Source organism: Mya arenaria, chromosome 9, assembly GCF_026914265.1.
Source record: "Mya arenaria isolate MELC-2E11 chromosome 9, ASM2691426v1".
Classification (NCBI taxonomy): Eukaryota; Metazoa; Mollusca; class Bivalvia; order Myida; family Myidae; genus Mya; species Mya arenaria.
The window spans coordinates 34,889,269-34,916,066 of NC_069130.1; the positions used below are offsets into that span (position 1 = coordinate 34,889,269).

At 34.4% G+C, this 26,798-nt stretch overlaps 2 protein-coding genes across 2 annotated transcripts; both read left to right on the plus strand.

Annotated features, from left to right (window-relative positions):
• The first annotated feature begins 2,251 nt into the window (after positions 1-2,251).
• Positions 2,252-6,931, plus strand: LOC128245960 (galanin receptor 2b-like). The gene is made up of 2 exons (XM_052964178.1): positions 2,252-2,632; positions 6,863-6,931. The coding sequence occupies exons 1-2, from the start codon at positions 2,252-2,254 to the stop codon at positions 6,929-6,931; spliced, it is 450 nt and encodes a 149-aa protein (XP_052820138.1).
• A 12,928-nt stretch (positions 6,932-19,859) lies between these two features.
• LOC128245961 (gastrin/cholecystokinin type B receptor-like) lies at positions 19,860-21,104 on the plus strand. Its single transcript, XM_052964179.1, has one exon. It carries the CDS (start codon positions 19,860-19,862, stop codon positions 21,102-21,104), a length of 1,245 nt encoding a protein of 414 aa, XP_052820139.1.
• Positions 21,105-26,798: the final 5,694 nt, after the last annotated feature.

The window sequence follows — 26,798 nt, forward strand, 5'->3', positions numbered from 1 at the left end:
GAGTGTTCTGCGAAACCTCGTTTCAGCAAAACACCTTGCGCTTGGGTTGGGATGAACCTATCTTACACGAGCGGCCATGGAAGTTACTTATAATCTTAGTCGTAAACCGTATTTGTCTGCTTAAGGAGCAGAATCTATACGGTATTTCAAATGAAACGCATATTAAGCCAAAAACAGGGTTACGCCTGGAAATATACGATCTCATAGAAAATCTCCATTTGGCTGAGTTCCACTTTCCGCAGCCGGAGGAGGGAGACCCTTACATGCTACCGTCAACGTTATACGACAATTTTGAAACACTGATGAGAGATGGCAGGATTTTATTTTACAAGCTCAATGAATATATGTTATTGTTTGTGTGTCTGTGTTCTTATAAACATTTAATGAAAAGAGGATACCTGTTGATTTCAGTGATCGAATTTTATTTCACGAGTGTCATAAAAAAACATACTTTCCAGAGTGGCGAATCCACGAGTGAAAATATAGTTTTTCTATGATCACGAGTGAAAACAAATATTATCTTACATTAAAATAAACATTTTTTTCTGTTTCTTCTATGCTTATTTTTGGAGTTTAATTAGTATTTTATTTATTTTCCTAAATACCCTCTTTTTGGAAAAGAGTGATTTTAAGTAGCTACGCGGGGGTCGCCCCACACGAAAAATTATAGCTGATGACGTCGTAGCTGCTAGTCTTCTATTTCCGGTTCGTTGAGATTAAGTTCTCCAATATTTTTTATAATAGTTTATTTTTACTTGTTTTAGTGCAAACACTTTATGAACATTAATCAATGATGTTTTGTAAGTGCATCTGTGTTCCCAATAATATCGAAAGCACTTTTAAAGCTCACAGATTTACCGTTTTGACTTTTTTCATATTTCCGTTCGAGTATTAATGTTTTATGGCTAAAAACGTTACCAACGGTTTAAGAAACATGCATAATTCATCATTTTTGAACTTAAATTTGATTTACATGCATTTTCGCATAAATTGGCTCGTTCCAAGACAAGAAAATAAAATAAAGTTGTCAAAGCTTTCAATCTGTGAGAGTGCAGCTTTAAATAAAGAACAGGGCAAGGATACATGTATATGACCACACTACTACGCCATCATTTATTGAACCAAAATCTGAGGACCAGTTTGATTCGCTTGAAGACAGGTCGTTTTCCAGGTAAAGAGTGAATACCACGCTAGGTTATTGACAAATTTAAGGAGGGTAAAATAATCAGTTTATTTGGTAATTGTTGTGTGATTTTTTCCGGTTCACAACTGCAAACATATTAAAAATATATTTGAGCGATGATATTACATCCTATTTATGTTCGACCAGTTGTTTTCGTCTGTAATTTGTTTGGTATGAAATCAATTGTTAGAACATTCAGCTTCAAGGTTCAAGAAAACGTTTGAAAAACAGGATTATCATTTTTCTAATAAATAGTTAGTTGTTTATTTCCAAATATATCTTTATCAAAACTTAGGCAACCTTTTTTTAAATTTCATATTTTATTTTTTGGCAGCATTTTCTGTTTCAAAAGTGACGTGTTTAGTTTTGAACAAGGGAAGGTGACTGAAATAGGTTGTAAAAGCTGATATTTTCACTCCTAATTTTGCAGTGAAAATATCAAATTGATAATTTCACTGTTGTTATTTCACTGACAAAATTCCTTATTTCATCGAAAAGCATGAAAGAAAAAAACACACATTTATTTTAACATTTTGATTATAGTTTTATACTGAAGTATAAATGGAACGCCTGAAATTATTGTGGAACTTTAATTCACACGAATATCAGTCCATTGCTAATTACTCCTTGCAGAAGTAATAATATGCAGTGTTATGCAGTGTTTCATAACAAATTACTATTTTGAGAATACATGCAGCGCTGTTAGGCTGTCATACTGACTCCGCTTCCATCAGTCGAGCAGGAATCAGTGACTAATACCTTAAATGTACAGGAAGCAGTAATTTTCAAAGGAATAATGATGAAGCGTGTATACTTGAAAACAGATATATGCAAAGAAAGTGAAACTGTTAAACATTATGGAATGGCGAAAACTGTGGGAATTAAAGGTTTTTGACCTATTAAAACAACATTATTATAAATGTATAATTTTAAACTTTATAATTAAACAAGAATTATTTTGTTCTTTAAGTGTATTTTACCCATGATCCATTTATGCCCAGTTCAACATTTAAATGTCACCGTCATTTTAGCTTATATCAAATGTAATAATTAATATACGCCGAAACGATGCCGGACAATTCAACGCATGAACAGTTGCAAACAGAAGTTTCAGAAGAAATAGCAGTTCCAGCCTGGGTCTCCGCGATAACCACGGTCGCCCTCACGCTAGTGTTCCTTTTGTGTATTTCCGGTAACTCCCTCGTGGGCGCCGTCCAGTTGCGTCAGACGCGCCGCTCAAGCACGGACTATTTTGTGTTGACCATGGCAGTTTTCGATTTCGTCGCTGGTCTGACGCTTATCCCATGGATGGTGTTCGCGCTTCACCACCGTGTATGGCTAATGGTCGCCAGTGACACCATGTGTAAACTATATCATTACTTCCGGTACTCGGTTAACATTGCCAGCACCACCCTTCTGTCCACAACTGCGGTTGACCGCTACTTTAAGGTATGTAGACCGCATTCAAACGCGCTTAGCCCGACCAAAGCGCGCCGAACATGCCTGGTTTTATCCGCCGGTGTCTTACTCGGATGTATACCCATCGCTTTCAACGGGAAACTTAACATTGACACTATGTTGTGTGAACGAATCAGTGCTTATGGCCTGGTCTTTGACACCATACTATTGTTGACATTTGCTGGATTATTTGGAATTACGTCAGTTTCCTATTTACTAGTAGCGAAACAGTTACGAAAACGACGACAGATACGTTCAGAAATTGCGGTTTCTTACAAAACATCTAAACGCGTGATAAGCGACCAGGCTGCCGCTTCTCGCAACCAGCATGGCGCAACTCGAGCAGGACACAATATCGCGACTATTAGTAAAGGTAGAATAAAAAATGAAGATATTTTTCAAGGTAACTCACCAAAAAATTCAAACTCCAAAACCAACCAGGAATCAGCTATCCTTGATCCGATACCAATTCCTAAATCGCCAACGCACGGACCTAGCACTCGTAGCCAAGGAGTTCAGAGCAATGTTATCAAACATAAACCGCAGACACCGTTAACAAAAGTAATTTCGCCAAAATCAGATCGACGTTTGACACGAGTCACTTTCGCAATGTTTCTTATTACGGTGGTGTACATGACATCATGGATATTAACGTTTATAGCCATGGCATTGGTACATGCCCAATCCTGGTCAAAGCACAGCTTGATCGTGCGGAACACGCTTCTAAAGACTTACATCGTGAACTGTGCCACCAATCCACTGTTCTACATCTGGCTGAGTTCCACCTTCCGAGGCCGGGTGAGGGAGACCGTTAGATGCTGCCGTCATCGTTAGGCCACGTGTGTTTAGAGTAACTGAGGAACAATGACAAGAATATCAATATGTAAACAAATATGGCTGATAATGTTTGGATATAGTATCGTTGGTAATGCATATTCATTCATATTATTATGTTCTTCGTTTCATATCAAACATTGGCATAACAATTCCATTACAGGGATGCAAATTTTCCTATTGCAGCTGATTTACTCTTTTTGGCCACAAAACTTTAAAGTTAGAACTGTTGCCTTTTATCATTCTGATCTTTACAACAAAAATGATTTTGTGTATATAGTGTGATGGGGATACACCTATTTCGTACTGGTTTTTCTCTTTTTTTACAAATTTGCGTTGGCATCCCCGTTTCAATTAGGCGTTGCAACACATTTGGTTTGTTTCCGATTTCCTGACCGAACCTGATTTTAATGTATCCGTCGTAAACATTTCCTACCTTTATTGTGTCCTCTGTAATATAGGTATTATCTATATAGTCGGTATTCTTTTGCAAGGGAAAGACTCGTAAATGAACTGTTTTGTAGAGCGCTGTAGTTAACGTTTACCAAGACAAAATGGTGAGGTTATCAGTGTGAAAAAGATACTAGTAAACATTCACCCACACTTTCCATTAAAAATAAATACCGTTCGAAGAAATGATGATGCTAACATCCAGCAACGTATTTAGGAAGGTGGTATAATACACTAGACTTCGCCCATCTGATAATTAAGTTTAATACAAATTTTAATGTAAAAAAGTAATAATGTAAAATGCGTTAGTAACTCAATTTACCTAAAATGATTGTAATGTTAAAAACAACAGCAAATCTTTATAGAAAGATTTCTAACGAGATGAATCTCACAAGCATACTTGACCGAGATATTATGCTAACAAATACTTAAAGCTGCACTCTGACAGATTTACCATTTCTACAACTTTTTTTGTCTTGGAAAGAGCAATTTTTTGCGTAAATATCTGCAAACCAATGATATAAGATTGCTGACAAAAAATCAGATCGTAGATTTTCATATTTCCCATCGAAAATGAAGGCTTTATGGCCTAAACCCGATTTAAGAAAAATGCATAAAACATCAATTTTTTAACTTAAATACAAAAATCTGCGATCTAATTTTTGTCAGCAGTCTTATTTAAATGGATTTTCGCAAAAATTGTCTCTTTCCAAGACAATTTTTTTTTTTTAAAGTTGTCAAAACATTCAATCTGTGAGAGTGCAGCTTTAAAACCAAGTTCCATTACGGTTGGGTTATACATATTTAAGTTATTTCTTGGAATCCCTTCAGCTGCATAACGTGATCCAAATGTGTTATAACAATCATGCACCTCAAAACTAGAAAATAAAAAATCCGTCACCAAATATTTGTATTAGTTCAGGTTGCCAATACATACTAAGCCAATGAAAACGCTTCTATGCATGTATGTTTACTGAGGAAATCATGGGACCGCATATTTGCATACATGCACATTTCGAAGTCTATTTTATTATAAGCGATTATAAACGCCTGTTTTTTTCTAAACATGGGTGATCATTAGTGGCTAACATTACTTTTAATCCGTCTCTAGAATCAGCCTAGGTCACATTTCCTACTATGTTTTCATCAATAATTACAGCGTAAGTAATCTTGTTTGGTAAAATAAAATGTCATTAAGAAACTCATCTGTAAATTTATCCGTACCGGAAATAGAATACCGGCGAATCAATTGTATCCGGAAGAGCCTCAGTCGTAATAGATCATGCTGCTTTATAAAAATCTTCTTACGCGAATGCAAACTTTAGATTATTCTGGTATACACCGGCTTAGAAAGCTGTTTAATATATATATATATATATGGTATACTATAGTTGAATGAGTATTGTTTGTTTCTGGCTTTGCTGACAGCATCAATTATAATCTTTTTTATTAATGACATTCATGTTTTAATATTGAAGAGAAACTTGTTTTACTTAACCATGTCTTTTCTCATCAACCAACAGTTTCTGTACCGCAGTACTATGAGATGTATTTGACGCTCATGTCACAGCGAACGACAAAACTCGCGAACATGCCGAATATAGAACACCAATTATCTGAATAATGTTGTTTAGCAATATTTATATGAAAAACTACAGAAACAAGCTCAGTAGCCGAAAGTTTAAACATAAACCCCGTTTAATGGCACAGGGTCAACGCTAAAGACATAGAACTCAAAAACAAACAATCAGAAACATGGAACAATAACACAAAACTCCACAAACAACACAGAACATTTGTACTATATAAAAAACTAAGTATGTTTATCAAGAATTGTTAGGTACTGCCTTGGAACGGTCAGTAAAACGTAAATACCTCACTCTTATCACAACAAACCCCGAATAAAGTAAACACGTAAATAGTAAATCTTATCAAAGTTTACATTAACTTGAGGAAACTTAGTAATAAAACAAAACAAATATTAATAAACGAATAGGTAAACCCCAAGTGCTTCAATGATTAGGGATCCCCACTCTATCTGCAGACGAAGGAATACAATTCAGAGTACCTAATGCAAACACTTTTCAAGATATGATGCATTTATTGTTTGAAACTATAAACATCACACACAGTCTGCCTTAGCAAATAAAAGGTTTAAAACTGTGTGATCATAGAGTTTCATATTAATGAACAGCATCACTGTACTAAAACTGGGAACAAACAAAGAACTTCAACACATTATTAAAAATAAAAACACAACACATATTTAAACTCTTCTTCCAAATGAAGAGTCTTTCTTTTACCTAAGTAACATTTTGAAAGAAGGAGCCGTCATACATTGGAACATTCCCGGCAAGTTAAACACGGTTTTAAAGATAACACGAATCTGCAAAATTTTAATAAAATCAAAGTACTGAAAGCTTAGAAATGGAAGGACCCCATGTATTCAACTTTATATTTTTTTACTATAAACGGTTTAAGAAAAATGCATAAAATATCAATTTTGAACTTATATATAAAAATCTGCGATCTGATTTTTTGTCAGCAGTCTAATATAACTGATTTCAATGGAAATTGGCTCGTTCGAAGACAAGTGATAGAAAAGTTGTCAAAACGTTCAATCTGTGAGAGCACAGCTTTAAGACATATAGCGGAAGGGGGGTCAAAATACGTTAATATTATTAAATATTTATATAACGATCTAATTGTCATTCAAACTTAGAACTAGCATTAATCCGCTCATATTTTGAATGTGTTTGTATTCACAACTTAATTGAGATGTTGTCAGTTTATTGTGAGTATGTGTTGTTTCATATGGTTGTTTGAAAATAGATGAACGGATTGTCATTTGTTGGTAACTGAAAAGAGCAAGCATTTTAAGGTTAGTCATTCTATCCTCCAATATCCGATTTCTAAATGCTATCATTTTGCCCCTAGGTCAGAGGTGGACGTTTCCACTTCAATGTTATCTGGAGCTGGGACGGTAGGCTCTGTAACGCCGCATAACAGCATCGCCACGTAAACGTGTTTTTTTTTTTCTTTTATGCGGTGATTTTCAACGTATAAACACACGGGTGCGAAACAGTGGCTCCAGCTCTTTTAGGAGCTGTGTATAAAAAAAGAGCCAATGACACTTCCGAGCTAGAGCAAAAGAACGGATATCATCGTAAAACGTAAGCATGACTCGTTATTTGATCTAATATCACAATTATGAGGGCTTATTTGAGAAATCGGGGAATGCAGTGCCATATAAATATGTTTAATCTTCACCCATATTTCGGTTATTTTGTAAACATATTGTTTATGGAGTTATAAAACCGTTTCTTCCATCAAACAAATGCATGTTTACAAACGAAAGTAGATCATTTTCACCAATTTTCAGCTGAATATCAATCAAGAAGCTTACATTTAAGATAAAATCAGTTTTATCGAGTGCTTTTATTTTGTCGAAATAAAAATAACCGCCTGTTTACCGGAATAAGCATGTTTTTACTCTTTTTCTGGGTTGAGCTGCAGCCAAAAGCTAGGGAGCTGGAGCCATAGCGTGGAGGCTGAGCCAATACGCTGTATAATAATGCACTCAAATCGGCATATTTGGAATAGTTGACGTTCTGTATTTATAACTAGTATTAAGATATTGCTGTATTTTTTAAAACATATAATTATTTATGAATATTTAATGCAACTCATCTGATAATGGGCGTTGCAATCTCAGAAATGTCGATGGAGCTAAACAATCCTTTCACGTTATCTTTATAATTGTATGGCTACTGTTTCCTGATCAGTGTTTTACTCCAATCAGATTCAAAAATAAATTAATTGTAGTGGATCAAAGAAAGTGTGTCATTTAACAAAGATTAGATAAACGAAAAACTGGTAAACTATGTGCTAAATTGCATCAACTCAGAAATTAAATGACTGCTAGTACACCAATCGGATTGAATACGTGTTAGTGTTATTTTTCTGTACATTTGATTATTATTTGCTATAATTATGTGCATTCTTACAATAATTCATTGTTTCTTCGACCAGCAAGGTCGTAATACAAGTAAGCACACGATGTTTAACCAATAACATCAGTGTGTGTACGTGGTCTTTCATTTGGGATTGACAAAGTTAGTTGTTAGACATTGTGGGTAAAGTGATGGTACCCGATAGTACAGCCACAACGCCAGACTTAAAACGAATCACTAACTGGTTTAAGTGTACATTTTTGTCATTTAAAAACTAATGTATTTCTTTACATTACGGTTCAAAAGTTGTACATGGAAGTTCATCGCATTTATTTCTTTACCATCCGACTTTGATTAAAACACTTTTCAAAATCTCTTAACCCTTTTAAGATGCAGATATTGTCAAACTTAATCAATTTATCATAATATAACACAACACGGGTTTGCTTTATTATAACAATAACTTAAAGAATTAAATACCTTATAAGTATCCTCGCCCATTTTCATATCTATAAAAAAATGAATAAACATATATCTTTCAGATCAAAATAGATCCCATTATACAGCGTATTGGCTCAGCCTCCACGCTTTGGCTCCAGCTCCCTGGCTTTTGGCTCCAGCTCAACCCAGAAAAAGAGTATAAACATGCTTATTCCGGTAAACAGGCGGTTATTTTTATTCCCGACAAAATAAAAGCACTCGATAAAACTGGTTTTATCTTAAATGTAAGCTTCTTCAGTAAAGTTCAGCTGAAAATTGGTGAAAATGTTCTACTTTTGTTTATAAACAAGCATTTCGTTGATGGGAGAATCGGTTTTATAACTCCATGAACAATAAGTTTACAAAATAACCGAAATACGTGTGAAGATTAAACATATTTATATGGCACTGCATTCCCCGATTTCTCAAATAAGCCCTCATAATTGTGATATTAGATAAAATAATGAGTCATACTTACGTTTTACGATGATATCCGTACTTTTGCTCTAGCTCGGAAGTGTCATTGGCTCTTTTTTATACACAGCTCCTAAAAGAGCTGGAGCCACTGTTTCGCACCCGTGAAACAGGGCGACCACGTTTATGCGGCGACGCTCAGCGCATTAAGCAGAAATTGCTTATATGGGGCGCAACTTTGCCTTTGTGCCAAATAAAGAGGATTAACTTAACCATTTATTATAAAGCTAAAAAATAGAGTTCTAATATTTCAACAAAAACGATGGTGATGACGTTGATGATGATGATGTGATGTCCGTCCGTCCGTCCGTCCCGAAATCTTGTGACATGGGAGTCTCCAGAGTCACTAACATTTATTCATTGGTGTATGAAACTGTGTACCTGCTTTAATCATTTGATTTCTATCGTTCCAGTAACGAAATAATTATGGTCCTTGATTAAGTCAAAATTAAGATATTCTTTTCAGAAAAATATTCAAAAGGGATTGGTTCAAATGCCCAAATAGTCCCCGGGGTGGGTGCAGTTGTTACAAATCAAACGTGCATAACTAATGACTTATTGCAATGGACATTGGAACAAGTAAAGCTTGAAAAATATTTTTATCAGTCGTGCCAAAGGTCATTTCAAACCTTTTCGCAGAAAGATCAATTGGGTTGGTTCACATTTAAACCGATCTTACTAAATCTTTGTTAGAATTTACGTTTCTAAAAGTCTAGTTCAAAGTCCGATCTTGATGAAACGTTATCAACCACTATTGTACTAGTATGTGTTTTAAAAAAAAACTATGCGGCGAAAGTGTGCCTTTTTGCCACATAAAAAAGTCCTGTTTATGCGTTGAAAATCACCGCATAAACGTGGCCAATTTCGTTTATGTGGCGATGCTGTTATGAGGCGTTACAATGCTCCCGTGTTGTAATAAAAGGTTTGTATATCCGAGGTATGAGAGTGTTGTTACCTTTCTGATGTGAAGTTTTGCTTTGAGAAGGTAGCCAATTTAATGGCTGGAATATTGGTACATCTTCAAAGAGAACTGTTCGATTTAATTTTATGAGCATTTAAATATTGATGTGATTGATAATGTGTGTCGGTGCCAATCTATAAAACAGTGCCTTGGAAAACAGCTTAAGAAATATTTGCACTAGTAACTCTAGCCTTCTAAATTAAAAATAGCTCTCTTTATTAGACTGCCAATATTTACTATCCTTTATATGGCAACGCAGCGTGAGTGGCGGTAATTTACTTTTAGCCACATGATATTTAATTATTTGATCTTTATAAAATGGCCACAAACATATAGTTTAAACTATTTTAATAGTTCAGGGAGATTAAAAAAAATGGGGAAAATGTACATAAATAATCTTGGTGGTTTTGTGTCATAACAGGCATCACATATTACACAACGCACAATCACATGGTGCAAAATGTGATTATTCTTTGGTAAAATGTTTGAAAGTAATCAAATAAAAATGAGAATTTCTGGAATCTGCCAATATCTGTGTCTAATTTTGTAATACAATTACCAGAATTACTGTATTTGAATGATATTACACAGTATAAGATATCTTAAGTATAAAAACTACGTAATTTTGTAAAATGTATTTTTTTTTTTTGGTAAATGTTTGAAACAACTAATGAAATTAAGAATTTCTGCAATTCGTTGATACAATAACCAGAATTATTGTATTTAATAGGTATTATATGACAGTATAACAATAACCTTAAGTAAAGGAAAGTGAGAAGTGTGTTTTGGGGGTAAAATGTTTCAAAATTAAATAAAAAAGAGAATTTCTTGAATTTGTCAATGACTTAGTAAAATTGTGCAATAAAATTACCAGAATTACTGTAATTAATATATACTATTTGACAGTTTAAAAAACCTTAAGTATAGAATAATTGTATTGTGTGAAATGTAGTTTTTGCTGTAAAATGTTTGAACAATTAGATGACAATAAGAATTTCAGGAATCTGCCAATTACTTTGTCAAATTTTGCAATAAAATTACCAGATTCACTGTATTTAATATACATTATATTATAGTATAACATACCTAAAATAAAGCATTGTGGTGTATGCAATGTGATTTTAGGGGTAAAACATAATAAAACATTACAAAAAGTTTTGGAATCAGTCCTTTTCAATTGACATATCAAAGTTCACAAAAGTTTCACAAAAGTTATTTTCATTGTATGTTATATTGCAAAATATTTTACTTTAATGTATAGAAATAGCTTATGTGGCTGAATGTAATATAATAATATTTCCAACTTTACCTGGATCAAAAACTGAACAATCATGGTCACAGATATGTCATGAGATACATATTATGCAAAGTAACATTTAAAAGCATTATGCAATCATACCAAACAAGAAATGTGGTTTTGAGGTAAAAAGTTCTTAAAGCATAAACGAAAATACTGATTTCTAAAAATTTACCACAAAACAATAAATAAAAGCCCCAAATATGTAACTTTTTTATATTTCATGTTTTATTCTGAGGTGAATTTCTACTCCTTTATATATATTTTGTAACATATGCATAATTGGTTATTCTTTTTATCTATGGAACTCTGTTTTAGTTGATTTGAGAAGCAACGTCAGTGGCTCAATGTAGCATTAAATATTCACAACGTTTCAATGCTAATGGCATTCTCAACGTTGACTTCTTTGCATGCGGAAGAGGTCTTACACAATTTAATTCAACCTTCTTGCAGCTGCATGTTATTGTATGACAGCCAGTTTGAGAAGTGCACTGTAAACATTTCATAATATGAGCATCATGAGCTGATGCTCTTTAAGTTGCAACTTGATATAGTTGTTTGATACTCACTAGTACCCAACAGCATTCTAGCGGATTCATAACAGCATGTCCTTTACAGTCACGAATTCGTAGAAATATCCGCAAACTGCAGTACTTAGCACATAGTACTTCATTATCACTTTAGACCCCAGCATTGTCATTCATTGGCACAACGGCGTCTTTCTTTCTAAATGTGAATTCTTTCACAGATTTGTCCATCTCATTCATACCCCGGCACCTTGTCAAACCTCCAACACTTTCAGACATACCCCGGTACCTTGTCGAACCTCCAACACGTTCATACCCCGGCACCTTGTCAAACCTCCAACACATTCATACCCCGGCACCTTGTCAAACCTCCAATACATTCATACCCCGGCACCTTGTCAAACCTCCAACACTTTCATACCCCGGCACCTTGTCAAACCTCCAACACTTTCAGACCCCGGCACCTTGTCAAACCTCCAACACTTTCATACCCCGGCACCTTGTCAAACCTCAAACACTTTCATAGTCCCCGGCACCTTGTCAAACATCCAACACTTTCATACCCCAGCACCTTGTCAAACCTCCAACACTTTCATACCCCGGCACCTTGTCAAACCTCCAACACTTTCATACCCCGGCACCTTGTCAAACCTCCAACACTTTCATACCCCGGCACCTTGTCAAACCTCCAACACTTTCATACCCGAGCACCTTGCCAAACCTCCAACACTTTCATACCCCGGCACCTTGTCAAATCCCCAACACTTTCAGACTCCTCATACCCCGGCACCTTGTCAAACCTCCAACACTTTCATACCCCGGCACCTTGTCAAACCTCCAACACTTTCACACTCCTCATACCCCGGCACCTTGTCAAACCTACAACACTTTCACACTCCTCATACCCCGGCATCTTGTCAAACCTCCAACACTTTCAGACTCCTCATAAGCATCCGCTCAATAACTAAGCCCTCATGAATAAATATAATATACGTAGAAGTAAAAATAATACAACAGTCTCAATAATAAATTTCTATATGATATTTAATTGAGTCACATAATTGTCACACCTTTGCCTATACTTCTGTTTTTATTACACAATTTATAATGGGCTATTGTATCAGAATACTTTCACGGTCAGTTTTGTGTCTTTATCATACTACTGTTCATATCGACGTGTTTGGTTTTGTTGCTATCGACGTGCCGTTATTAAACATTGGCCTCAGACAAAGTCTCATCTGTTTGAAAGGAACACGCCAAGGTGACATTTGTAGTGTATTATAGTATTATATGATATTTAAAATCAACTTAAAATCATGTTTTCATTAATCTTCAATAAAATTAATTGAAGGTTACATTTAGAAGAATAATGATAGTTCATGACTTTTCATGAGCATTCCTACATATGTGACCAATGAGAGAATTTACGGTATTTATGTGGTCATGATTATTGTTTACTGTTTTTTTCAAGATGCCGATCACCTGACCAGTCATACGATTGATAAAGAGTTGTTGGTTCATTTTCATCCCTGTATATTTTTTATTTGAGATTTGATTTGGCTGGAATTAGACATGGCATTTAAAAAATACTGCATTTTCATTAACGTGCATGTTTCAGTATAAGCATGGTACATGAAGTTGTGGTTGGACGAGAGGTCAACTTAGTCAACTAGAAATTAGACACTAGGTGTGTGTTTTTTGTAAAATAAAATTCAGATGTATACTTCTTTGCATTGTGTTGCATATAATTAATTTCCTACATTACTTAACGGAACTCGTTCGGAACCATCGGTGGTAATCCGTAAAGACCGTTGTCCATACGAAGACGCACTAAACACAATTTCAATATCCTTTTTACAAATTCCCATCCATCGGGTATCCAAAAGATGTCCATGTCTTATCTCACTTTAAATTTGGGACTCATTCCTCCGTAAATGTGGACCTGCTTGGTAGTAAAATAGGTGTGTTTCCTCTTTAATAATCTCTGCTTGACCAAGTCTTCAGTGGCATCTCAAAATCACACTTTATTTAATGTAAAGACGTAGTTGTTTGGTCAAATTATTTGGTTTGCACCTTTTGATGTAAACAAAGCTGAGAAACGCCTTTTATTGTGTGTAGTACTCACATTTTCTCGACACCTTTGTCAAAGAAGAGTACTTTTCAGTTGCAATTTCGAACGGTGGTTTGTCATCATGTGAACTTTCTTTTTTAGACGGGTTTCTTCTAAAACCGGGGCTGTACTTTCAGTATCTTAAATCGGATCACGTCTGTTCTCACTGTTTGTGTCAGTGCTCCTATTAATAGGACATTGTTTCTGGGGATATAACAATCACTTCGACCAATTTCACCACATATTGGAACTTAGTAGACTTATGGTTTAAAACTAAGCGGCGTAATGGATTAACTCATAGCGACTAGAAACTAAACGAAATCGACGAAACGAATTATGTAACGATGCAAATGTAATATAGGGAATCAAGCCTAGGATCAAACTAGTTTTACCTCAAACATATGATAACAATTTTATCAACTAATTCGAAGCAGTATCGAATGTATGTATATATTCGCGATGTTCGCGTTTGTATGGGACAAATTAACAAGGTATATTGCTGGTAAGAGTGAAATAAGTAAGGAAAGGGAATACATAATTTGAATGAAACTGTTTGAAAATTATTGACTTTACCGAAAGATTTCCTTTTTCGCAGATCGATAGACAAAAGTAGAACATGAAGCACAAATATCTAAGGCTTGCTTGACTAAACTAAATGAGGGAAGTAATAATTATATCTTCAACATAGAAGACCACTTTCGGTGTTTGATATAAATTTGTTACTAAGGTTATCTTTAAGAAATAAACAATAACATAAGGCACGTCTCTTTATTACCTAATAGTTTTGTATAGTGCAAAAATATAAAACTGTGACGTCATCCTGAAATCGGATCCTGAAGATTTCGATCGTAAACCGTATTATTTTAGCCAAAAGGCGGGGCCAGTTTTGACCCCTTGATCAAAAACTGAACACACCTTATAGAGGACCACACTACATTATTTCAAAATATCTAATATCTCAGCTCTAGCTATTGCGAATCGTGAGAAGATGTTTTTTTCTGATTTAGCTGTAAGGATCCTTATGTTCAATTCACTAGAACCATTTGAACAATTTTGAAAAGAGACAACTGCAAGGATATACTTGAAGAGCGGAAGGGGGTCAAAATACGTTAATATTACGATCTTATTGTCATTAAAACGTACAAGTATACTGAGAACAAAAAAATATCTTCTCGCTTTTAATGAGTCTGTGAAGTGTAATCGCAACGTTAAACTTGTTCAAAAATAGTTCATTATCAGCAGTGCATTGCAATGTTATATTGTTAGGTGATTATTAGTACATATTGTTGTTTGTTATGGTCGTTAATAAATAAATAAACTGAGTGTCAGTTGTTGGCAATTTCAAAGAGAAAAAATGCATTTTAAAGTTAGTCCTATAAAACAATATCCGATCTGAATTTGCTGTAGTTTTTGTTGTCTTTTTTGGTCAGAGGTGGACGTTTCCGCTTCTATGTTTCCGTTAGCTGTACGCTTTGGTGTTTTATAACAAATACTGTGTTTCCGATATGTGATTTTTTACTTCCTTTGACGTTCAGAAAGTCATCATTTTATTGGCTGGAATATTGATAAATAGGAGCAATAAGGTGTTAATGTAATTGAAGCTTAAGCGTATTTAAAATAAGCATCTGGTTAAAAGAAACCGATTCTCGTTTTCGACCTCAGATGTTGAAAACAAATCTATATAGCTAGACTTTCGTGTATCATTAACAAGACAATTTTGAGATAGAAAACAGAGAGGAGTACTATTGCTGGTAAGAATAGAAAATTGCACGATTTATTAAAATAATATATAGAACAGAACAGAACCGAAAACAAAAAAGAATAGAACATTTATGCGACTTAAGCATAAAAAGTTTATCGTCACAACATTTTTTATAGAAACAAAATATGGTATGTGGCAATAATACCATAAGAAATATTAAAATAACATATATATTGTTTATATAAATATTGTAAGAATGTCTATAAGAATATCAAGAATGTTTTCATGTCTAGATATAATGCGTAAAAGAAATGAGTAATGATTTTGGTTATATATAGATATTTATTTCTATATATACTGATTCACAGTTAGTAAGTACAACCACACGGTTCATGTTGAGTTTTAAATACAAATTAGGGGCTAACTATCTAAGAATAAAATTGAAAAAAGAGTATATGTGTGTATCACAGAACTGCATTTTTAAGTTTAATCACTGCCGATAATGATTCAATCAACAAAATAACACGTATCGTAGTAAAAGTTTTATACCACAAATTAAGTGAAAATGAAAAAAAGGTAAACACTGACATAATTAAAAGTAATATTATATTAAAGAATTGCGTAATTTGAAGGACTTATAACTAGTGTTTGAAAATCGGAACCCATTTGCTATCGATAATCGAATCGAATCGGACCAATCATTTCGATTTACTATCGGACAATAATCAAAAGTCCATGATATCAGTAAGCAATGCATTCTTTAAACATAGTATCATCATGATAATTTAAATGGTTAAACCTGAGATCAGTACGTGTGATGTTATAGTCATGCCATTTGCAACAGTATGTAAATTTCCATAACCCTTTTCTGTCTTTTATAACTCAACGAAAACATAACAACACAACAAATACTAATAATTGCACATTTATTGCGAAATGATGCACACTCCATCAATTAAGTTATATTAGCGTATTATCCATGTAAAAGCATATTAAATAGTTGTGAACCAGCTTAACATTCAATAAATTGTTATATTAAACATTTCATCAGAAAATCTTAATTTTATAAACATTTCACAAAAAAAGGAAATTATTAAATTTCAACGATATTAAAAAGGTTTTACAAACATAATGCATCGAGCCGGGATCACCGGTAAGACCGGACCCACTACACCATAGAGACAGGTTATTGAAGAAGGTTTTATGAAATATATAAACAATTAAATACAATTTGTAATTTTGGAAGAGTTCTTACGCAAAAGTGTTTACATGCACCACATTAGTGTAAGAAAGTGATCTCCCGTATAAAAATGACTTCAACGAGAATTTACCGGAGACAAATATTGACATTTAGTCGACATTTACCACAACAACAAAATACGTAGTTACCGGAAGTAGCATTAGCGACATCGATTTTGGACAACCACTATCGATAGTCGTCGACATAGCATTGTCAGCGACGATTAATCGACTGTACTCGATTATCGTTTCATCACTACTTATAACAGTTCAGAGCTAACTTTGTTAGGATAGTTTGGTTATTACTTTGAAATAAATTAATATATTTCATCAACATCTTGTGAATTTTAATGCCTCGGAATATATTGTTGTCTAAGGTCTGTATATGCTTGGATTTGAAGACGAAATGAAACAATACTTATGTGAAACACTACCCAAGTCTAACCCAGACATCCAATTACGGACATAAATATCTCTAAGTCTAGTCTTTAGTCCAGTACAAACCCTTCAATTTTACAGACCAAGGGTATAATCATACGTCAAAAAGACCAGATGATTGGAGAATCTTCTTAACTTTTGATACCCGGTTTGTAGAAGAACATCTCAGCACTATACATTTGATCCTATTATAGAGATTTTAAAATACAATTATCGTGTTTCACTGAGTCAATTTTCAGAAATACGAACCATTCTCATATGTCTTTCAATAAACAAAGCGCACCTGCCTACTCTCCATACAACGTCAAAGAATTGGTAGGCTGCTTCCCATTCAATACCCACTTACAGAACTTCTTGTGGGCTCTTTCTAAAATATCTGTATTTAAAGAAACCCAGACTTCAGAACCAAAGTTAAGAACTGATAATACGAATATGTCAATAACATCAGTGAATACCCTTCCAAACATGAGCATGAAAATTCATCAAATGTAATATTTAAGTGCAAAATATCAAAATATTTTTGAAATACAATTTGTTCTTAAACATTTAGCGTCTATAGAGACTTATATTAAAACCTATAAATGTTACTTTGCTTGGTCCGTATATGTTTTGTACTTACTGCTTAAATAAATGAAATCTCCATGGAAAAAAAACAACAACAAAAAACAAACAAACAAAAACACTCTTATAATCCCCTTGCGAGCATCTCTCCAGCTGTGTGACGTATTTTGGTTAAGTATTTATTGAAAACATGCGACGGACCGTGGTTTTTCTTCATAAACAAAATCGAAAGATTTCAATTCCACTCCGTTGTTGCAGAGAATACGTTGAATGATTGGACGTTGGAAGATCCGGATGAGGTATCAGCTTTGAAAAGTGCTAGTATATTCTGCATTTAACCTGCGACTGATCTTACTGAAAATATAATTTTGGAGAAAACCCGTCTCAGGAATCCATTCAATGATGAAACACAAGTGTTTATATTATGGTTGAAAAAAACCCAGAGGGAAATGAGACTTGACTTCTGCTGAACCCAAATCTACTCAAAGTAAAATGTTCAGTTGATAAATGAGCTGTTGTTGATCCTAAAATTGTATTTTTGACATTCAAGAAACAACATGTTCATAACTACAATGCCTTTTTCATAACTGAGATAAATACGACTATTGCCATTACCATGATTGTCTTCATACACTGATGTACGTGGTACACGGACCTATGTACTTTAACTATAAAAGGTAATATATATTGAAGTAAACTTGCCGACCCACTCATTCAATTACGCTCGCCTTTCATACTTCATAGGCTACCACTATTGAGTTAAGAAAATAAGCGGTTTACCGCTAGAAGATAATTTCTTGTTAGAACTATGAAACGACCATTATATCTTCTATGAATCAGGTGAAGAGGTCAATGTTTTAACAGTGTTTTGACGACCGAAATGTTGCAAAGAAAGAGAAATCAGTAACACACTTTAAAGGGACTATTTTTTATGACCTAAGAAATTGTGGCAAGTCATCAAGAGTGTGAGAGTGTGTCACTAAGATACTGACTGCCTTCAACAAATGTTGATATTTGCTACAATATCGTCTATGAAGACCACAATTACAAATACCGTTAGTAACGGGGTTCAGTGATTCGTTTTAGCGGGATTGGTTCATTGGCATTATCACAGTATGTTATCAATATATTCTTAAAAGGTTAAAATATTTAACAACAGTTGTATTAGACCTTCTTTCTCTCTTGACTTTACAGGCGTGGGTTTGCACACCACTAAAACCAAAATATTTTTATACTTTAATTGAACTTTTTTTCTGCAATTTCGGTATCAAAGAGTAAAATTACAAGTATTTACAGATTTATTCAGTCGAACAAGAATCAAAGTTCGGTGTTTTATATCGTAATTGATGCCTGTAATTATACAATTATTGGACGAAGCAATATCAAAAGGGGTGATGTTTTTGCATGCATGCTTGAACAAAATGAATATTTCTTAAAAGAGACTTTTAATGTTATGGAATGAAGAAAACTGAGGGATAAAAAAAAGGTGTTTTAACATTAGACAAATTAGCTTAAGACTGCAGATTTTAGAACGTATGATGTATAGCGATGGCAACGAAAGGTAAAATTGGTACTCGAGTACTCGGACAATCATCCGAGTAATTGAGTACATCGGTACTCAATTACTTGGAAAACTTGAATTGGTTTTAATAATATTGTGTAGAGTAAACATCTAAACATGTTTCGCAATTAATCATGCAACAACACGCAAAGTCCACAGCGTGGAATTACTTCAAACGAGCAGGCGACAGCAGGTCGTGTTAATGTACGCTGTTTGGTGTCGAGTTAGCATATTCTGTTGGAACAACGAGAATGCTAGCCCATCAAGCTAATGTATATAATAATGGCAAACTTAATTAAAGATGGAAATGGCCAATATTACGACGACCAGCGCACATGGTACATTAGCGATAAATACATAAACTTGTTTTCACCCGAAAAACAATTCCAAGTTTTCCGAGTAATAGAGAACCCGAGTACTCGATCGGAAGATTGTCCGAGTACTCGAGTACAGTTTTACTACTCGTTGTCATCCATATACTATTAATGTAGTACTGCAGTATAAATGTAGTATCAATGCAGTATTAATGTATTATTTTGTTGTTGTATTTTACTATCCATTTCATTTGTAGTTTTAACAATTTGTCAATATACCTTATTAACAATATCATTCAATTATTTAAGCAGAAACGATGTCGGACAACTCAACTCATGAACTGTTGCAACGAGAAGCTTTGGCAGAAACAACAATTCCGGCATGGGTCTCCATTGCAACTACGGTTGTCCTGACGCTCGTTTTCATTATGTGTATTTCTGGTAACTCTCTCGTGGGCGCCGTTCAGTTGCGCCAGCCACGCCGCTCAAGCACGGACTATTTTGTATTAACCATGGCGGCGTTTGACTTTCTCACGGGACTGACGCTCATCCCATGGATGGTGTTTTCGCTGCACCTGCCTTTAAGGTTAATGGTCGCCAGTGACGCCATATGTAAAGTGTATCAGTACTTCCGGTACGCAGTTAACATCGCCAGCACTGTCCTACTATCCGCGATCGCGTTGGACCGCTACTTCAAGGTATGTAGGCCGCATTCCAACGCGCTTAGCCCGATCAAAGCGCGCCGAACATGCCTTGTTTTATCCGCCGGCGTCTTAATTGGTTGTGCACCCATCACTTTCAACGAGAAACTAAACATGGACACTATGCTGTGTGGACGAGTCAGTGCTTTAGGCCTGGTCTTTGACACCATTCTTTTGTTGACATTTGTTGGTTTGTTTGCAGTTACGTCAGTGTCCTATTTCCTTGTAGCAAAAGCGTTAAGAAAACGACGGAGGATACGAACAGAAAACGCAGTTTCTTACCACACTTCTAAACGCACCTCAAGCGATCAGACTGTTGCTATTCGTGAACCGATTGTCGCTATTAGCGGAGACCAGATTGACGCTACTCTAACCAAACATAGTATCGTGACTATAAGTCAAAGTAGAACAAACAATGAAGATAGTGTTCAAGGCAACACACATAATAAACCAAACTTCAAAACCAACAAGGAATCAGGTACCATTGACCCAATGCCAATTCCGCACACAACAGCGTACGGACCCAGCCATTGTAGCCAAGGAGTTCAGAGCAATGCTTTTAAAGCTTACAGACAAACACCATTGACAACGCAAACTCCGCCAAAATCAGATCGACGTTTGACACGCGTCACTTTCGCAATGTTTCTAATAACGGTGGTGTATATAGCGTCATGGATTATAACGTTGATGGCCATGGGGTTGGTGCAGGCCCAATCCTGGTCGGAGCACAGCTTGATCCTGCAGCAAACGCTTCTGAAGACGTATATCGTGAACTGTGCAACCAATCCACTGTTCTACATCTGGATAAGTTCTACCTTTCGTAGCCGGGTGAGGGAAACCCTAACGTGCTACCGTCAATGATAGACCGGGTACTTATATTTAGACGATTTTTGAAACACAGAAAACGTATATATGTATCGCGAACTATGCCACTAGTTAGTAGAGTGTTTTGCATCTGTCTAAGTTCCATGTATCGCGACCGGATGTGAAAGATACTAATATTCTACCGTCAACGTTAGGCCAGACAATTTTCGAAACACAGAAACTGTATATATGTAAAGTGAATGGTACCGCTTATATACAGTTTCACATCTGGCTATAAAGTTCCAGCCATAGCAGCCGGGTTAGGGAGACGGTTTCAAGCTTCAGTCAACGTAAGACCGGGAATATATGTTTAGACAGTATTTGAAACAAAGTAATCGTATACCATGAATTGTGTCACGAATCCACTGTTTATCTTCTGTTTAAGTTCCACCATCCGCATCTGACTGAACGCGACACTAACATGTCAATGTTAGGCCATACATTTATGTTTAGACAATTTTGGAACACTGAGGAGAGATGCCAGGACTATTTTCTAGTAAAAATAATGCATATCTAGATAAAACAAAACAAAATTGGCCGAAATGTTTTTGTAAATAAAAGTGTTGGTAATTCATTTTTATATTATGTTGTTTGTTTTCAATTCTGATATTGAAATAAATATTTCAAAAAAGCGTAGTTGAACATTTTGTTTGTTTCCGTTTTTCCTATCTAATTTTCATGCACCAAATGATTTATATTAGACAGTTATTTGTTTCTCCCATTAGACATATTCATTTGATATTTTGCTTTAACGGACAGACGCGTATATGAACTGAATTTATAAAATACATAAGATATTTTGACATAGACAAAATGGTCATGGTTCAAAGTCGTAAAAAAGATAATCACTATTACCTTTACAAATACAGAAAGAGTGAAATCGCCTTTTGTTACAACAGTATACACAAGTGAAGATGGTTGTTGACCGCGAAGGTGAGTTTGGAAGAAATGGCACTTTGAAGATTATATGTTTCTTAATTTACTTTAAAGCTCAGTATTAATTGAAATCTTTGTTGTAGAATAACTGACAATCATATATTCATATTTAAACGGGCGGTTGCACGGGCGTCCAGCATATTGTACAATAAATAACTTTAGAAACAGTTGTCCAATTATTACCAACTTTGGCTAGAGAGTTATCGGAATTAACTGAGATCTATTTTTTTCGATTAATAACTTCAAAAGCCTAGCTGAGATTGTATATGAGCCCTTGCCTTGTATCCTTCAATAGGGTTTATTTTTTAATTTTCGACTTCTGGGCTTGGCTCTGTAGTTTTCATTGTATCATTGGATAAGTCCGATAACCAGTCATGTCGCTCGAGTCACTCGAGAGATATCGCCCTTTAATTATAGAAAACGCCTAACATCGGTATTGATAACTTCAGAAGCCTTTGTCTGATCATCTCCAAATCAAGTGATTTTTAAATATGAAGGGGGGCATATTGGCTGGAACATGTTATCAACGATATCAAATCATTTCGCTGGAGTCATTCGAAAGTTATCGCCCTTTTTTTAATCAACAATAAACGAAACATCTATATGTATACGTATTACACTTTATTTCTTTGAACTTTAAAATGACAAAACTATGACCCATCGGCTTGACGATTAATACCGAAATGCATCAACGACACGCAGCTACATGAACGTACTGTCGGCACGGACCAACACGTTGAATTCATTTCAATTAATTTATTTGATAAAGGCAACTGGTCCAAAACAATCATTATGTAAAAACATATGCAAATAAGACAAATACAGGCGGAAGTTAAACACAAGTTTCATTCTTCCCGCAGTTTAAAGCTGCACTCTCACAGATTTACCATTTTGATAATATTTTTATTTTTTGTCTTGGAACGAGCAAATTTTTTGCGTAAATATCTGCAAACCAATGATTTAAGATTGCTGACAAAAGATCAGATCGCAGATTTTCATATTCCGTTCGAAAATTAATGTTTTATACATTATTTTTTGAACTTAAATATAAAAATCTGAGATCTATTTTTTTGTCAGCAGTCTGCATAAAGACGTTGTCAAAACGTTCAATCTGTGAGAGTGCAGCTTTAAAGCATAGAAGATGAACATTGCTAAGTTATTAACAGTGCTATATATTGTTGTGTAAGTAAGAGATAAAAGTTATCCTTGTTCGGATTAATGTAATACTGGGTGAGATATTTTGATATTAACCTTGTCCAATCTTGCAAGTATTGGTCTTTAAGCCTTTGCAAAATGTTGGTCAAGAATATATGTTCACTATGGACCAGTTTGTCGATCCATACATAATATATGTCTAACCCGTGTTGTCCAATTGGTGTGCCCCAAATCCTATTGAACCTATTATAAACACGACGTACAAATGCATCATTTGGCACATGTAGTATCTTAAGCCAATATATTATTACTTTTTTCATAGTTTATATATACATCGGAAATTTTCCACAATCACCAAAACCTGCTATGTTTGTTGTTTTCTGAGGGGCACACATATATAATTACACGCGTATATTTTGACATATTCAGTTGTGTAATGTTTTTTAGTACTCTATAATTCTGAACCATAATAATTATGTTAATGCATTTTTTTTATCAAATATTTAAAATACGAATTTCAATTAAGTTAACCAAATTGGTATAGTTTTAATAGCAACGAAGTAAGTACTCGCTTCCCATAGTTTCATGTTCATTTGCTATTTTTGGAAATGATAGTTGCTGTGAAAGGAATACACCAACATATTGGAAGCCGTTTACAACTTATTAAAATACCACTTTTCAGTCTTCGAGAGTTTGCCCCCATTTTTGTAAACCATGACTTTGGTTTTCTTAGTATTGAAGGTAAGGTTAAAATTCTGTGTAAAGCCGGATTGTTAAGTATTCTTTGAAGTCCTCCTACAGTGTCCACCATTTAAGCCAACTCGTCTGCGAATAGTAGGCATATTATTTCTCGCCAATCAGGGAAGAGCTGAATTCCTTTCAGTTCCCTATTCTCTTTTTGTTTAACAAACTCATTGACAAAGAATACGAACAATATCGGAGAGCAAATGCACCCTTGTTTTAAACCGATTCGACAGTCAAATTCATTTGATATAATGTTATTATTAGGTCGGACTCTAGCTCTAACTTTAATATACATTGATGTTAGGGATTTATATAATCTACCGTATACACAATTTGATGAAAGGATTACGAACAATTTAGGTCTACTAACTAAGTCAAACGCCTTGAAAAAATCGACATATGCTAGGTACATTTTACCCCTCTTTACAAAAATGATATTGATTCTTAGAAACAAAATATTTCATAGTTATCTTCCATCTTGAAAATACTGTACAACGCTACTGTAAAAATGGAAGTAATAGTATTTTATTTTATAATGCAGCTGCAAAACTGACTATACCATTATTTAATTTGTTTTAAAGTGACACACTTATTCAAAATCAATACATAAACATATTTAAAAAAACATACATTTTGAGTGATAAACGTTTAGCTACTTACTTAGTATTGCATTTATGGAAAATATATATAACTGATAGCAAGATTGTAACCGTGTCCTTAAAAGCTGAAAACGCAAAACTATTAAATGATTTGGTGAGTTTTAAATGATTTACTGTGATCTACTATCGTCTCATACGGTAGAAATACCGTGTTTTCTGCACCTTTCATTCAAATTAAACTTGTTATACTACATAATAACCATTGTTTGCGACATTTATTAATCCTTTTTTGGTATATTAAAACAATTGTATAAAATGTGGTAAATCCTATTTGGGAGTAAGAGTGCATCTTTAAATAAACAGCAAACTACAGTTTGAAACTGATATTTGCAATCTAAATAAAAGCTCATAAATAATTGTGATCATGTGTAATACGTTTTTAAGTTAAGGCCCTTATCAGATGTTCTTTTATATCATTATATCATTACACCATAGTTTTTTTTTTAAATTGTTCTCCTTTAAACATATAAATTGTGACATTTTATCAAATTAATGTGTTTTTATATAAAAAGCACTGCAATTAGTAATGTATTTTTTTCATTCTATATTTGTATTTCTTTTCTTACGGTAGTGGACGTTTTCTTACTAAATAGCCTATGAAAAGATGATTATCTGTTATTAAATAAACAGGAAAAACTAAGATTGTAAGTCTCCCCAATTTCTCGAAACTTCTTAAGTCTTTTATAACAGGATTAAGCTAAACACACTATTTTTGTCTTTCAATATTTTGCGATTTATATACTCCTTTGAATGTTTTAATACTTAAGATAAGAATTAGTGTTATAATTATCACAATAAACCATTTTTCATTAATAAAAAATCATTATAAGTATGTTTTTCTGCTAATTGAAATAAGTAACTTAAGCCTGTTAAGCTTAAGAAGTTTCGAGAAATTGGGGCCTGGTGATTAGTTTCTAGGATGAAGACCACTAGATCTGCAGGCTATTAAAACCGTAGATTTGAATCTACAATAGGCGGATCGACAAAACATTCCTAACTGTTAACGATTTAATGCGCGAACGGGCGTATCAATCCGAACGTTGTTAGAACTGTGGGGGTCAACGGACTAAGTTACATTACCAATATACTCTAATAGCTACGGAGCTGCGTTCTGCATTAGTAGCTTTCTTAAAGTAGCGCTATAGTCAGTATTCATGACATATTGTGCCGTTAGGTTATTGAGAATTAGCAGCGTTTTTGCGTAATTACGCAAATATAATGATAGAAAACGAAATTATTCTGATATCGACGAACAACAAAACACAACATAAAAAGCAGAATACGCAAGTTAAAAAATGAACGCGTACTGAATCAAAATAAATGTATGTTTATATCTGCATTAACATTTTTGCCGCGGCCGGGGATCTTGATACTATCTGTTAAAAATAGAATCTGTGTCATCTGATATCGGAAAGGTTTATTCCCAGGAAATTGACTCGGAAAACTGAAATGCTCATTTAGCGTAAATATCGAACTAATGTATTTGAAATGAAATTATAATATTTTACTTTATCCAATAATTATTTTCGGTGATTGCTATTCAATCATCAATATACTGTGTTTCAAATAGCCTTAAATAGGCTCTTACTTGACTTGAATAAAAAATTAGGATAGTTAGTACGTACTTACACAAAATAATTGGTTTTGCGACTGTGTTTTCCAAACTTAATATATTTTTTCTAAGATTATTTTCTCACAGGTCATATGAAAAACAATAACTTAATAATACTAATGTTGAATATCCCTATTAATTGAAGTGCTATACATACTTTTTGTACTTTTCTTTAAATCTGGCTATGATATTTTTAGGAAATCGACTTAAGTTACTAACACATTTATAATGTTTTATGAAAACCAGCCCTGTGTTTCCGAGGTTTGATTGTTTCACTTTTTCTGAATTAATGTTTTGCTTTGAGAAAGTAATGATTTTGTTGGCTGGATTATGAAAACCAGCCCTGTGTTTCCGAGGTTTGATTGTTTCACTTTTTCTGAATTAATGTTTTGCTTTGAGAAAGTAATGATTTTGTTGGCTGGATTATTTGTTTATCTTGGCAAAGATCAGCGATGTTTTGAAATCAAACAGTTCAATTTATTGTTATGAGCGTCTGCATGTTGATGCGGTTGATGCTGCATCTCGGTGCCAATGCCTGAGAGAGTTCCTTTCAAGCGCAAGCTTATCTAACATTTCCGCGAATAA